Source organism: Pseudorasbora parva, chromosome 21, assembly GCF_024679245.1.
Source record: "Pseudorasbora parva isolate DD20220531a chromosome 21, ASM2467924v1, whole genome shotgun sequence".
Classification (NCBI taxonomy): Eukaryota; Metazoa; Chordata; class Actinopteri; order Cypriniformes; family Gobionidae; genus Pseudorasbora; species Pseudorasbora parva.
In genome coordinates, this window is record NC_090192.1 from 10,307,617 (window position 1) to 10,323,827 (window position 16,211).

Below are 16,211 nucleotides of genomic sequence, written 5' to 3' on the forward strand. Positions count from 1 at the left end.
GCTGCAATATTTGTTAAATATAAATATTAAATATAGCCTATTTAAGTATCACCAATTGGGATTGATCTATTTAATTTTAAATCAAGACAATATAAAGACAAAAAATATTGAACTGCCAAAAGTGGTTAAATAAACAATGTGTTCTATTAGGTCAGTGTGTACTTAAAATGTTACAATTATTATTTTCTTTCTTTCAAAAATAAACTGATCAAAATGATAAAAACGCAACACTTTTGTTTTTGCTTTTGAAAAATGATTTTACATTTTTAATCCCATTTCATGTAAAAAATTGTGGTCCGAAATGGGTGCATTTACAACACCCACATTTCTGAAATAAATGTGTAGCACACACATGAAGCACGTTCAGAGTTCTGATCTTTTTTTATTTATTACATGGATGACATGCCCATAAGCATATGGCTCACGGTCAGGATAGCAGCATCTTTCACCTAGTCAAATATATATACACAGTTACAAAAAAGTGAGACTGCACAGGACACTTTACACTGTAAACATCTAATACATGAAAAAAGAAAAGAAAAACAAATTACAATGATACAGATATTCTCAAGCCTTAATTCCTTTTGGGGGCTATGCCAAACTCTCTTTGTAACCAATAACTTACTATTGAGAAGAGAAAAAAAAATGTAGTTTGATAATATGCTATAGAACTAGTGACATAACAGTACAACTGTACCACATTTTGGCTATTGAACTACAGAGAAAAGAAACTACTCTACTGGATCATGATTCTCAAATAAAATATTATATTAAACAATTGTGTAGTAATTACCTGATGGGGAACAGTTCACACTGATTGATGATCTTGATTTGCGATTAATCATTAACAATTTCATTATTAACGGATGCAAAATCCTCCTAGAATGAGAAATTACATATGAGAATGATTTAGAGAGAATCCTGCACCTTATATTATGGGAGAGCTCAACTGGCTCATCGTCTACGACTCGGCTGTTTCTGGCTGCCGATATGATGATCTGAATTCTAACTTCCTCCCTGAGTGCATCGTGCAAGTTCCTCTATCCTAGATGTGGCATTTTTGAGAGACCAGCCATCAAAGCTGCATGAACAGGATATGAGATTGTGCAAAAAATTTCTGAAGATGTAAAATTAAAAAACTGTAAACTGAATGACAGAAGAATTAGCCCACATCTCCTCCCCTGATCAGCATAATTCAGCTCACACAATCCTGTGATAAGGTAAACCGTGAGCACTGTAGGTAGTGAGGGACATCTGCTACCCACAGTGTTACTGAGAGAATGTCTTGTCTCTTAGCAAAACACACAAACTGTCCTGATTCTCCACACGCCGTTTAGGACCCAGCAAAGCTTTAAGAAAATTATTCACCAGTCAATTAATTATAACGTCTTGTCTTTTTGACAATAACTTTCAATTACTTAAAGACTGTTAGCATACAACATCGCTTACAATGTTTTTTTAACTAGCATGTAAAGCTTTGAAATTGGACCTTGAACATGTTAAATGCACCTTAAGGGGCCGTTAACACAGAATCTGTTTTTGCATTCCACTTCGCTGCATTTCCATTGGTTTCAATGTAAATTTGCTAAGCGGATGTGTTGATTGTTGCGTTTGTGACACGACATTCTAAAAATGTGGCGCTTACGTTAAAAATAATTAAACTTAATAAAAAAACGCAAAAGATGTTCTGTGTGAATGGCCCCTAAAGGCCCCGATATACTTCAAGGAAAAATGAAGAGAGTTTGCATGTGAAGAACTTGCATATGTGTGTGTCATGTATTTTTAAACAAAATCAGGTCAAAACAAAGTTCGTGTTGGGAGTCGAAACAGCTTGGCAAAGTGAACTTTCCGGAAAGTTTTGCTCCAGCTAGTAAACCACTTCGAACTACCATTGGTCCGTGGTGATTGCGTAATGGTAGGTGTGGCTCTGGGGCTCCGCCTTCTTTGACGTGGAAATCTTCTCCACATCATTTCTTCTGTTCAGTCTGTCGAAACACACTGGAAAGTTGTAATTCTAATTGAAAGTGACACTTTTTTATGTTTAATACTGTAAAGGATAGGGCTGCCACGAAATCACGATTACTTAATTATTGGTGGTCTTTTTCCATAATAAGGGTTTATTTTAAATGTCTTGAAATTTCACAATTATTAATACTTCAGCACAAACTAATACTAGGTTAATTAATGCAAGTAAAAAGTCCTCAAAACAGTTACGAAGACAAGTAAATGGTCAGCAATACAATAAGAACAAAGAAACAAAACAAAAATATCAAAAAAATTTAACAAGACAAATATACAAGTTCAATAAATAGTGCTTTATGTTTTTCAGGAAGATGATCTAACAGTGGTATTCAGATAAATAATAGCCAACAACAGAAATTGAATAAAAGTAATCAAATGTAAAATAATACTACTTTTCACAATATAGACTAATCCTTATTAAAGGTGGGGTAAGTGTTATTTCAAAAACGTTTTAGAAAAAGGACTCGGGCCGAGTGGAATAACAAACTTGTGGCCAATCAGCAGGTAAGGGGCGTGTCTATGGTGAGAAGAGAGGCTCAGTGAACCTCATTATTCAAAACACGAGTCACACAGGACGGACATTAACCAAGAAAGAACAAATATATGCTGGCTTTTGCTTGAATATGCTCTTGTGTCACATTTGCTTGTTTGTCAATTTGCGATTGTATTGTCGCTCACTTCAGCGATGATAAAGACCCGTTCATTTCCACACCGTATGAGCATCTAAATCTCCTCAGTGTTTCAAGTGTCAGCTCACAAAATGTGTCCAACAGGTAAGATACTATACTCCTAATATATGTTTGTTTCCTCTTTTCATCTATATAACCCATCCGGTCATAATTGTAATATGTTGTTAGCTGGACTATCGAGCTTGTATACTAAGTTATTGACTTTGTGTTTTTGTGATCGCTATAACTCTAATCTTGTCATAACTGTAATATATTTGTTAGTTGGACTGTCGGCTCGTGTTCTATCGAATTGTTCATGAGAATGGTTTGTGTTTTTGTGATGGAAGGGGTGACTTTTTAATTTTTCATTCAACCTGGATTAGTTACACACAGATTCTGCCATAGTCGTTGTCTGGGTTACGTATGTGTGGGGCGGAGCTATCAAAATAGGGCCGAGACCCTTTTTGGGGGTAGGGGCGTGTTTGTTTTGGTGATTTGAAATATCATTAACGGTTATCAGATATCACTTACCCCACCTTTAAAGTTTACTCATTCAAGTTTCTTTTTTTATATATTTTATTCACAGTTTATTCATTCAAGAGCAGTGAGCGATTTTATCTTTGTCTTTTGTTGTTTGATTAACAATAATGACTGCAGAAGATTTATTAGGCTGCTGTCACTTTAAGATAAGCATGGACCCAATATACTGTTGCACACATGCTCTTTCTCAGTGTTCACATTCACTTCCTAAATCTCATTCCTAAAATTGAAAATAACCCAATATTTTATCACCCTCAAGCCATCATAGGTGTGCATGCCATTCTTCTTTCAGAAGAATACAAATAGTTATATTAAAGGGGTGGTAAAACACAATTTCACTTTTCTAACTTTAGCCATTATATACTCTCTATAAGCAAACTGTGAAAGTTTCAGATTAAAAAAATCAAGTTATCATCACTGCATTATCGTCAGAAATGATAAATTATTGACATTTGATTTGACAGTTTTTTATTCTTTGTAGATATGTGTTTGATGTATAAGTTCATTCATGATCTTGCTCCACCACCTCTTAAACAATGTATTACTTTCTGTGAAGATAACTTCAGGGAAACCAGGGCATCCGCTAGAGACGATTGTTCAGTTAAACTTAAGAAAATTGCATTTGGACAAACGGCGTTCTCATATAGAGCAACAGAAAGATGGAATTCATTGCCTGTTCATATTCAGTATACATCATTTAGTATTTTTAACTTAAATTATGGTTTAAAAAAAATCAGTTGTGTGATCATTATTATTTTTATATATTATTAACTTCGATGTGATTCAATATTTCTGATATTATATGATATTATTTGTTTATTATTTTTCTTGGATTGTAATTGAATGCTGTAATTGTCTTTAACATCATCTTGCCCAGGGACCACAGATCTTAGCTAACTCTGGCGCAACATTTGTGTTATAAACTAAACTAAACTAAACTAAACTAAACTAAACTAAACTAAACTAAACTAAACTAAACTAGTGTGTAATGTTGCGGTTTGAGCATAAACAACATCTGCAAAGTTTATCTATCTACACACTTTACAATAAGGCTCAATTATTCAACATTAGTTCATTCATTAACAAACTGTCAATGAAAAACACTACTAAAGCATTTATTAATCTTAGTTAAATGTAAATGTCAGCATTTAATAACACATTATTAAAATTAAAAGTTGCATATTATTTAATGTACCTGAGCTAACACTAACAGTTGCTTTTTTTTTTAAACTAACATTATCAAAGAACAATAACTTCTGTTAAAAATGAGCTCTTTGTTAAGTGAGACCATATTGTAAAGTGTTACCTATTGTTCTTTATAATTATTTTGCACTTTAATCTGTTTTAAATATTTGTTACTTTATACATTTTTGTGTATTGCTTTATTGTATTTAAAGTATATTTTAAAAAATAAAATAAGTTATTAAACCTGTGTGTGTGTGTGTGTGTGGGGGGGGGGGGGGGGAATAAAGACCTTCTGAAGCGAAGAGATGGGTTTGTGTAAGAAAAATATCCATCCTTAACCGTACATTATCCATAAAATAAAATATCTAGCTCCCGGCAGGCCGACTTACGAAAAAAAAGCATACGGAAAAGAAAAGCGTAACTGGCGCCATGACGTTGGATATAGTGTAAGCTTTTTGAACTGCGGGAGACATTACACTGTCTGCATAAATTGAATATGGAAGGTACTCCACCGGAAGGTTGATATTTTACTTTCAAAGTTTAAAATTGTTTCTTACACGCTTCACTTCAGAAGGCCTTGTTTAACCTCCCCAGAGGTTAAACAAGCTTTATTATACAGCTTGGATTAGCCAGGACATTTTTTAAAATAACTGATTGTATTGGTCTGAAAGAAGAATGTCATATACACCTAGGATGGCTTGAGGGTTAGTAAATCATGGGGTTATTTTCATTTTAGGAACGAAAGCACACCGCTGTGAAGGAAAGGAAGGTTGCGCGGGACGGAATGTGGAAGCGGCACATTTCATGACGATTAGCTTGGTTTTATTATCATTGGAAGCTAAAATCGAAAATCAGTTACGATTAAATCACACAGCCCTAATAAAGCAGTTTGCAAGCAATCTATTGTGTAAAGTGCTATATAAATAAACATATCCACATCGCTGTGATCAGATATTTTCTTAACTGTTATTTACTCACCGCTATCATTTCGGTTTTGTTTATTTTGCTATTGAGGAAAAAGCATGTAATGCATATCAACATATCTAATTGCTGATCTCAGTAGTATGGACAGCACTGGGATATTTGCTAACAGTACACAGCTGCAAAAACATAAATAAATAAAAACCTTTGGCATGAGTATATCGGGGCCTTAACACGGCATATAATGTTAATATACGGTTGCTGTTTTGGATGGAAGGGAACATACTTACCATTTTTATGTTTCATGGATTTGGATCTCCTTGGTGAATTTGGATTCTGTACAGAAAGAAAAGAGACATCAACTATTAACCTGCACCTAGGATACTCAAAAAAAGCAATGAAAAGACATAATAAAAAACTTTAAAAAAACAATGCAGGCACAATACGCTATAGTCCAGCAGTGATTAAAGAACTAATTTCTGTACAGCTTGTATCAAAAACATTATTGTTGAGAGGAATTGTGGAAAATAATTCTACACTGTTTAATAAAGTAATTCTACAGCTAGGTCTATAGCACCAGATTCTGTGGCTACAAATACTAAGAGCAGGAAAAACACACATCTGAAACAGTAAAACAAACTTACCAAGAGTATATGTTGTTTCAAAGAATGTAAAAATACCTTATCTGACTTTCTCTTCTTGGCTGAAAAGCAAAATATTGTAAAATAACGTTAAAATGCAAAATCACACATTTCTGAGGCATTCATAAAGAGATGCAGTCACTAATCCAGAGTGGTTTAGCAATAATCTAGAATATTCAGATGAAAGGGTAATCTATAACAGTCTCACCTTTCTTTTCTGCCCCATAAGACCAGTCATTGTCGTTGACATCATCATTGTCTTCTTGATCGCTCTCTGATTTGTTCGTATTGTTGCCGCTTGCAATTCTAAAACACACAAACGTGCAGTCAACATGACCAGCATCATCAAAAATGGACTCAAGACATTCAGACAAACACAACCTTTTATGAACATTTGCCTGGAGTTCAGGTGGCATCTAGTTTTCTTCTGGGCGGTGAAGGTAATGTTTAGGTCATAATACCTGCGGTTGGCAATGCGACTGCTGTTGCGGCCCATGCCGAGGCATTTCTCCAGGTGAGGAGCAAAGCGGGAGGCGGCGATGCTCCTGCTGCAGTTGGGACACACACACTCTTTGTTTTTCCACTGGTTGTACACTTGCCCGAAAATGTCAACTCCAGGCTGGTCCACGATTTCTACAAGAGAAGTGAAAAGTTAGTTTCAGGTGGAATTTCACATATAGATGGCTTAAATGGTTACTTCAGCGATTAGCATATGGCTTTGTATCAGTAGAAACCCTGAAGTATATTCAAATGATTGTGCTTTCCCCCCTCATATCCCCGAGACAAGAGATTTATGCATTTTATTTCTGGAAAAATTCCTCCTATGATGCAAATTGACGATATTTCCATCATAGGAGGAATGTTTGGCCAAAGGCTAAAGACTACAGGCAGCAGAGGGAGCCATTTCCGCATGTTTTGAACCCCCGCATGGGGGATGGGAGATCACACTCAGAGCTCAGCACGCAGCTGCAGGCACTCATTTAAACAGAGCTATGGTGAGCAATGCAAGTCTTTTAACTTCTCAAATTAATTTCTATGAAAGTTAAGCTTGCAAAGGCATCAACTGAAATGCGCCAGACTAAACTCGCATTGTGAATGTATGCCGCGAGTGTAGTCGCGATTACCTCAGCTCTCATCACGAGAGCTCAGCTCATTTATCTGACTCCTGCAGTTAGTGCTCAGTGCTGTGATACTCATGCAGTGACTCACTCATTATATTGAACAAACACGTTCAGTTTTTAATTATAGTGTCTTCTCCAACTCAGTCACAGTAATCCAGTAGGTGGCTTTGGTAATGGCCACACAGGGCAGCGAAGCATTCTGGGAATTGTAGTCTTTCATCCCCATGAGACAAAAATACATTTTCTGTCTTTTCTCAGTCTAGAAGGCACCAAATTCAAAAATAATTTCACATTTTTTCATACATTGATGACCCAGTTTAAATAGAGATTCATCTTCCCAGCGCTGAAGTACCCCTTTAAATCTGGGTCTGTTCCTCCAAATACAGCATATATACATACACATATACTCAACTAAAGGATTATTAGGAACACCATACTAATACTATGTTTGACCCCCTTTCACCCTCAGAACTGCCTTAATTCTACGTGGCATTAATTCAACAATGTGCAGAAAGCATTCTTTAGAAATGTTGGCCCATATTGATAGGATAGCATCTTGCAGTTGATGGAGATTTGTGGGATGCACATCCAGGGCACGAAGCTCCCGTTCCACCACATCCCAACGATGCTCTATTGGGTTAAGATTTGGTGACTGTGGGGGCCATTTTAGTACAGTGAACTCATTGTCATGTTCAAGAAACCAATTTGAAATGATTCGAGCTTTGTGACATGGTGCATTATCCTGCTGGAAGTAGCCATCAAAGGATGGGTACATGGTGGTCATAAAGGAATGGACATGGTTAGAAACAATGCTCAGGTAGGCCGTGGCATTTAAACGATGCCCAATTGGCACTAAGGGGCCTTAAGTGTGCCAAGAAGTCATCCCCCACACCATTACACCACCACCCCCAGCCTGCACAGTGGTTACAAGGCATGATGGATCCATGTTCTCATTCTGTTTACGCCAAATTGTGACTCTACCATCTGAATATCTCAACAGAAATCGAGACTCATCAGACCAGGCAACATTTTCCCAGTCTTCAACTGTCCAATTTTGGTGAGCTTGTGTAAATTGTAGCCTCTTTTTCCTATTTTTTAGTGGAGATGAGTGGTACCCGGTGGGGTCTTCTGCTGTTGTAGCCCATCCGCCTGAAGGTTGTGCGTGTTGTGGCTCCACAAATGCTTTGCTGCATACCTCGGTTGTAACGAGTGGTTATTTCAGTCAAAGTTGCTCTTCTATCAGCTTGAATCAGTCGGCCCATTCTCCTCTGACCTCTAGCATCAACATGGCATTTACGCCCACAGGACTGCCGCATACTGGATGTTTTTCCCTTTTCACACCATTCTTTGTAAACCCTAGAAATGGTTGTGCATGAAAATCCCAGTAACCTTTCTTTCCCAATCTGACATTCAGTTTGGAGTTCAGGAGATTGTCTTGACCAGGACCACACCCCTAAATGCATTGAAGCAACTGCCATGTGATTGGTTGATTAGATAATTGCATTAATGAGAAACTGAACGGGTGTTCCTAATAATCCTTTAGGTGTGTGTGTGTATATATAATATACACATATATGCATACATGAAGATGGTTCACTCACATTACAATGAATGATAGAAAAGCCATGTTCATGCCTTGTCGTAATTACCATAATTCTGTAAAAAGCCTTAACATGCTTGTATATCACATAATTTTCTGAGATCTACGAATTGTACCATGTGGCCGCTGTGCCACATGACCACTGCTGATCTATGGTGTGTTCGACTTGAGGTGGCGCTGTGCAGACCGATCAGTGTGATATCAAAGTACACAGTGATTTGGAAGCATAGAGCTTTATTTATGGCAAATAAGACAAGGCGTGAACACAGTAAAAGTACAACAGGCAATACGGCAGAACATGTCCCGCCTGAAATACAAGTTGGTATTTACAAATTGGTAAAGTCATCACATCACTGCAGCTGCTGTTATAAGGCTGCCATACCTGTGTAAAGTCGGCATGAAATTGTAGCGATAGTCTTTTCTTCCTTATTGTGAGACATTAATGTGAAAAGACATCTTGAACAAGTCAAATATGATTTGATTTTGTCTGTCTGGAATTGATTGGAACGTTGGATATTTGTGGATTGCTATTGGTCGATCTCATGTGATTGACAGGTTGTCCCTTCCTCACGTCAGTAAACACAGTGTGGGGGGGGGGGGGAAGTTATTTTGACTAAATGTTTTATTCGTGCACATTTTTTTAAAACATTAAAAAAAAGCTGATATTTCTTAAAGTGCCCCTATTATGGATTTTCAAATATTCCTTTTTCATTCAGTGTGTAATATAGCTGTTTGTGAATGTAAACCTTCTGCAAATTTGTAAAGTCAAAAATATATGATAAATAAAGCCATTGTCTCCCAAAATACCGCCTATACAAGTTGCACGAATCCCAATCTGTTATGGCTACTCGTTATCGTGTAACACATATGCATAATGCCCATCAAATGTAATTTTACTGACGACTGCTTCTTAAATCTTAGGAGTTAAAATTTGTGTGATTCGCAAAACATTTGCTCTTGAAAGTTGGGTCAGAAGCACAACCTGTAAGTATGAATAATTATTGATGTATATCTTATCAACAGGGTGTTCAAAATATCAAGTTTTGTGTTTTATATTGTAAAAGTTTCCGGCTAACTCAAGTTTTTAGTGTTACTGAAATACTTCTGCTAAGCAGCTGTGGACCACTATTGCCTAAAACGGTGTCTATTAATGCAGCTTGTCTCTCTATGATACTACTTTGTTTATAGATAAAGGCTTTAGCAAGATTCGTTTTTTCAAAGATTCACGTTATTGTATTCAGCTAACGTATGTGCTATTGATACAGTTCCTGCATGTTCACAGCAATAAATTAGAAATATACACATGGGTTTGACTTTGTTCATGGACATACACTAGTTAATGGACATACACTAGTTAATGCTGATGGTGAGGTATTAGTTGCAACATATAACATACTTCGAACTGAGCAGTCACTGAAAAATGCCCAAGTAATGTCATCAAGATGGAAGAAATAGTTTTTCAACCCGAACCTCGAATGTTTCATCATCGGATTCGCGCTCACATTGACATGGTCAAATCAATGCCATTGGTACGATCTTAACAGTGTACAATCGCTGAGGACTGAAGAAGTCTCCAGAACTGAAGCTCAGTTATGGCATTAGTTTTTTTCATTTCCGAAAAGTGTTGTAAGCAGTAGACCAATCACAACAGACTGGGCTTGCGGAAACGAGGGATTTAGAGAGACTGATTCATCCAACGAGTCGTTTGAGAATCCTTTAAAAATGTGGTGATGGGCAATGTAGATTATGTTTTTTGGCCTTTGATGCATGTAAACCTGTTGTAGGAGACCTCAAAAACAAAATTAGGACCCTTTAACATAGCATAATAGAGGCACTTTAAACAGGATTTATCCAATGTCTTGGGATTAAAGTGCAAAAACATGAATTTTGCTTTTTGCTGTAGTATTTGGTTTGATTGCTCGACGATGTTGCTGAATGTCAATCCCGCTTCAATAATGGTTAAAATTCCACACTTTAGTATGCTTGCAATGATATCAGAAGCAAACTGTACTGAAGTTCACATGAACCATATCCCAAATCTTTAAAAATTTAAAAGTGGAGTTAAGTTCCACAGATGCAAGTTAAAGTTTGTAAAACAGTGTGGCAAATGGACCTGGGTGTGCAACAAAAAAGCTACTCTGAAAGCACCCTGACAATACAGATCCAATTCACTCATTTTATGAAAAAGGGAAGCATGAGGATAGCTATTTTATGGTTTCTCAGAAAAAAAGATAAAAAAAGAGAGAAAGTGAGACAAAAAAAAAAGTTATGGGCAAACTATGCCTTTATTCCTTATGACACTCTCAGCAGTTCCAGCAACCATCATGTCTAAAGATGTGGTCAGATTTATCAATGTTTACGAATTTTCATGGGCAAAATCTAGTTTTCAAATAGAATCATGAATTTCACATGACAGTGAAAGATTTCCCCACGGTCGCTCGAATTTATGCAGTTGACCAACAAAAAGCTGTCTGGTTTGAAAGTGGCTTTTGTGTGAGCTGTGCTATGAATTTGCCTTTGAAATTTCACTAACGTGGCGGATAAAATGTTCCTGCTTTAAAATTATTATCAAAATGAACATTTTCAACCATTTTAATGAGAAGACTGCACAGTTCCTCCAATACTTCCCCACATGACTCAGTCATGGCTACATAACAGTAGCTATGTTTTCATCCAAAGTTGCCAGTTTAAAGGCGTAGTTCACCCAAAATTGAAAATGCTGTCATTTACTCACCCTCATGTCTTTCCAAACATGTAAGACTTTTATTCATCTTTGGAAAGCAAATGAAGATATTTTTGATGAAGAAACTCGATCTTTTTATATGAACAGATTTAATTTAGGCTGTCACATAGAAGCATTGATCAAAACCACGCGTAGCTACGGGTGGGCCTGTGCCTGTGCAACAGAATATGAATACAGAATATGATGATATTATCATCATCAGCTATGCAAGGTAAGCTCTACGGGTAGGTTTCTAGTCTGGCCCGCCGTGGCATGGCATTGGCATGTAATATTTGTGAGCAAGTGGTTTCCTTAAATGTACATAAGCCACATTTGGCAATGGCAGGTTGTTATACAGGACTCAGACATTGTGATTTCTTTTCATGATATAGTTATAAGGACTATATATCTAGCGTTATCTCCTACTTTGTTTGTTTTTTTTCCCAATTTTTTCAAGTTGCAGCCGATCACCGGAGCTTAGTGCAGTATTTCGTTTCTGCGACACTGTAGTAGCACCTAACTTTAGCGAAATTGAAAAAAATTCTGCGCGCCGCTTTCAAATATCACAAACACAGCTCGTATTACAGGAGCTTAAGAAGGGATCAACATGTAGAATAGACTATTAAAAGTCGATAGAAAATAAAAGGTCCAACATATGAACTTTTTGCTGTACTGCTTCAAAAGGATTTGGATAGTGCATCTCCATTATTCTGGTGGCCTACCCACACGATTAAAGGCCCACCCATCATTCATTTTCTGCCTATGCCACTGATCAAAACACACATTAGTAATAGTAAAAAGTAGCTCAAGCATGTTCGCTTAACATGCGAGAACAAATGAAGTTCATTCTCATGTGTTACACAGCAATTAGGTTTGCTCTCACGCATCAAGCAGGTTCGGTTGAACTTCTGTTCATATTCGTTGAAATGAATGTTTATGTGAATAAAAGTCTAAATTCAATATGTTCGTCATGTAAAGCGATCAAGTCTCTTCAGAAAATTTTAATTAAAAAACTAAATTCATATGTATTAGCTTTACGAAGTCTTAATGAACTTTTTGATATGTCAATGTGGTAGTTGCGTAGCTGTCAATGGAAGCACAGAAAGCTCTCAGATTTCATGAAAAAGATCTTTATTCCGAAGATGAACAAAAGACTTGCAGGTTTGGACCGACATGAGGGTGAGTAAATGTCAATTTACATTTTTGGGTGAACTATCCCTTTAACATATTAAAAATTAGAATAATCGCATACAAATTTGTGAAACAAAGCACCATTTCCATCTAAGTGTTCGAGACACCAAACAGTCGATTGCCATAATTAAGGAATGTGTCAGAATCTCACCAAAGTCTTTCATACTCTCCTGGTCTGTATCATCCAGGAAAAAGTATCCCTGTTTGACAGCCCTGTGAACTTCAAAACAAAGACCCAAACAGGCATCTTCCACTAGGTCAGACAGGATCTCTTGAGCAAAGCCCTGTGGGTTAAAGCGTAACACATGCAGGCGTTAATGCGCTCAAATCACATTGTAACCTTCAGAAGGGTGAACATCATATTCACACCGCACTCACTGTCACTGGACACAGTAGGGAAAACCAATAAAATTAGTGTAAAATGTATATCATGAGAGACAAGCTTCAAGAAACAGAAGTGAAACACCCACGTTTGTATATTAAACACTGATCCAATGCAGAATATAAAACGTGAAAAACAAAGGCTCACCTCCATCTTACTGTTGTCCATACTGGACAGAGACACGTCCTCCATTTTCATTTGCAAAAGCTCCAGGAGAAAGCACTGCTGTCTACATGCTGTAGTGCAGCAGTCATGGGCTGAGGAGAGGCTGAAACAACAACAACCCAAACAAAGGAAGACAAACTGAAACAGAGGCAGGGAATGAGACAGCAAAATATGATCCCTGCTGCATTTATAAAGGCATACAAAACAAAAGTCCTCACCGTGTATTTCTGGTTGAGTTATTCTATTATGAACAAACGAATATATAAAAACACACCGTTGTACAAAAACAGATAGAAGAATGAGTTAAACGGCATTCAATACCTTGAATAAATGCCGTTTTTACTCTATACTATACACATTTGCATATCATATCGCAATGATTAAGGCCATTTCGTATTAACAAAGGATGCAGGCATATCATATCATATTTCGTTAATCGATGACGATAAGAGAAGTCTTGCCTTCGTTCGCCTTGACTGAAATAACAGGTTACGTTCAGAAGCTTGGGGCACAAATAACTAAATGCCTTAATGGAATAAGATAATAAATGACAATTTATGTTATGAAATATGATTAATGAAAAAAAATCTATAAAGACGTATACAGAGTAAGAGATTTACGTCCATTGGCTTGGATAGAATCCATTGGCCGCCCTCTACTGAATTTGAGTCGTAAGACGTTATACTTTATCCTGACTGCGAAAATCCCAACAGAATGTGGCGTGATCTGTATCGTTTTTCTGCATTATATGAATATTTCTGTCACTCACCAGCTCTGGAATGGAGGCTGTTGCTGTTGTCGGTATCTTCACCGCACTGACTGAAGCTGCTCATCTGATCAAATCAATAATGAAATCGCATGCGAATCTACTAGTTCTTTGTCCCATTAAAGGTTTGCGCACGAAAGGGAACACATACAAAAGGTCCAAATAGACATTTCCCCAAAAGTCTTTCCTCACTGACAAAACAAAGTTCCACATTCAGCGTTCAATCTCTTATCCCCGTCTGCAGACTTCCATTTCCCTTCGCCCAGACCTGACCAATCGATCCTTGTTCATCTTACACTAAAATGCCTCACCGCTGAATCGTCTAGCCAGGTCTGAGAAAAGGAAATGGAAATTAAACGAAGTTCTCATTAAAAAGGGATTTCATTCTAACTAATCCTGTCGCATCTGCTATATATTAGAATATAAATGTAAACGTCACACGATCCTTCAGAAATCATTAATTCTGATTTATTATCAATGGTGGAAACAGCTACTTATTATAACCTGTGATACTTTTTTCAGGAATCTTTAAAAATATATAGTTTAACAAAATTTAATAAAGTTGAATTAAAATTAAAACATGATATCTAATTTAAAATAGGCTATAAATAAAAAACTATAATATCAAACTGACACTACAAATACTGATGCACTATGTTCCCTTTCGAGAGAGGTTCCTCGTATTACGTATGGGAAAAACTCCTTTTCTCGAGAATATGAAGCAAAACTTTAATAAAGGTATCCATGTAAAGCGTAGTGCCGCTGAACGGCCATAGCTCAGCGCGAGGAGCGCTCTGATTGGCCGGGCCACGGCAACTGCAGGAACCTATGGTGAGGCGGCTGAGAGGAACGAGCCAATGGGGGGCGTTCCAGAAGCCCGCCGAAAAAAGGTGCTTATATTTGCATACAGGAGGCTATATAAAGCCCTAATTTCGCCATAGGTGTCAGATTTTATCTCCTTCAGCGATACCTTCGCTGACCTCCGGAAGAAGCAACCGCCGTCGAAAAGGCACCAGCGGAACCTGCAGCTGAGGACGACGGACTCCCTCTCCACCTTCTCTGCCGTTCCAGCTACGCCATCCGGCGATCGTATCCTTTTTACTCTCTCTCCTAAAAGAGCGCGGGGCGTTGTTTCAAATGCCTCGCATTTCCTGCGGCTCTTGCAGAGCTCATCTCCTTGGCGGCGACCGTCACGTCATCTGTGTGGCATGCCTTGGACAGGACCACGCGCAGCTCGCACTCTCTCAGGGCGGCTGCCCCGAGTGCGATGAGATGGCGCTGCAGACCCTTCGGGCTCGCCTCGCCACCTTCGACCAGGTCCCTCCTCCTGCCGCTGGGCCGCGCCGCAAGAAACGCCGCGACCAGAGACTGCCGGAACGGTCTGGCGACTGCACGCCGGATGACTCCCCGTGTGCCTCGCCATCGCCGGTCACCTTCACCCAGGAGGAACAGCGTCCCTCTCATGCAGCGGCCTGTTCGGTTTCCTTCGGTGGCCCGTCGCCAGAGGATGATGAGGACAGCCTCTCCACAGCCGCTTCTGGTAGCGAGTGGTCAGCTTCTGTCTCGGAGCCCCCCGCTTCGACGCAGACCGTCACGAGCGCCAAATCTAATGTCGACGCGGAACTCATCCGCGTGCTCTCCAGGGCCGTGGAAGACCTCGGGCTCGAGTGGTCCCAGCCCGATGAGCCGACGCGCAGCAGATTGGACGAGTGGTTCCTGGAAAGCCGCCGCCTCTCTTCTCCTCAGAAGCCCGCGCCTTTCTTCCCTGATGTACACGACGAGCTTACGAAGTCGTGGAAGTCGCCCTTCTCTGCTCGCGCTAGATCCGCCTTTTCCCCAGCGCTCTCCATCGTCGACGGCGCTAAGGAAAAAGGCTATGAGTCTCTTCCCCCCCTCGAGGAGGCTGTCGCCGCGCACCTCTGCCCGCCCTCCTCCTCCAGAGGATGGCAGTCCAGGGCTCAGCACCCGTCCAAGCCCTGCCGCACCACTTCTGCTCTCGCTGGCCGGGCATATGCCTCCGCTGGCCAGGCTTCCGTGGCTCTTCACACCATGGCTGTCCTTCAGGTGTTCCAGGCCAGACTTCTCCGCTCCTTGGATGAGTCTGTCCCCGACTCCGAGGTTCTGAAGGACCTTCGCAGCGCGACGGACTTGGCCCTTCGCGCCACTAAAGCCACTGCACAAGCCATCGGGAAAAATATGGCTAACCTGACAGTCTTAGAGAGGCACCTTTGGCTGAATTTGACCGAGATGAAGGACGCGGATAAAGCCTCCTTCTTGGACGCCCCCA

The 16,211-nt window shown here is 39.1% G+C and overlaps 1 protein-coding gene across 2 annotated transcripts; it reads right to left on the reverse strand.

Moving 5' to 3' along the window:
- Nucleotides 1-362: 362 nt before the first annotated feature.
- Nucleotides 363-14,225, reverse strand: atxn7l3b (ataxin 7 like 3b). 2 transcript variants are annotated; one of them, XM_067429909.1, is made up of 8 exons: nt 13,928-14,225; nt 13,141-13,261; nt 12,763-12,895; nt 6,439-6,610; nt 6,186-6,283; nt 5,981-6,039; nt 5,627-5,672; nt 363-1,985 (listed from the first exon to the last, which is right to left on the reverse strand). In XM_067429909.1, the coding sequence occupies exons 2-8, from the start codon at nt 13,189-13,191 to the stop codon at nt 1,981-1,983; spliced, it is 564 nt and encodes a 187-aa protein (XP_067286010.1). In that variant the 5' UTR covers nt 13,192-13,261; nt 13,928-14,225; the 3' UTR covers nt 363-1,980. The 2 variants fall into 2 exon arrangements, with proteins under 2 accessions (XP_067286010.1, XP_067286011.1); XM_067429910.1 differs by having other exon boundaries at nt 6,017-6,039; nt 13,928-14,217.
- Between the last annotated feature and the right edge of the window lie 1,986 nt (nt 14,226-16,211).

Excerpts from the sequence above, each read along its gene's own strand:
- atxn7l3b (XM_067429909.1), bottom strand. The coding sequence starts at position 13,191 with ATGAAAATGGAGGACGTGTCTCTGTCCAGTATGGACAACAGTAAGATG. Across the intron at positions 6,611-12,762 it reads GGAGAGTATGAAAGACTTTG|AAATCGTGGACCAGCCTGGA; the intron begins GTGAGATTCTGA and ends CTTCTCTTGTAG. Across the intron at positions 6,040-6,185 it reads TTATGGGGCAGAAAAGAAAG|CCAAGAAGAGAAAGTCAGAT; the intron begins GTGAGACTGTTA and ends TTTGCTTTTCAG.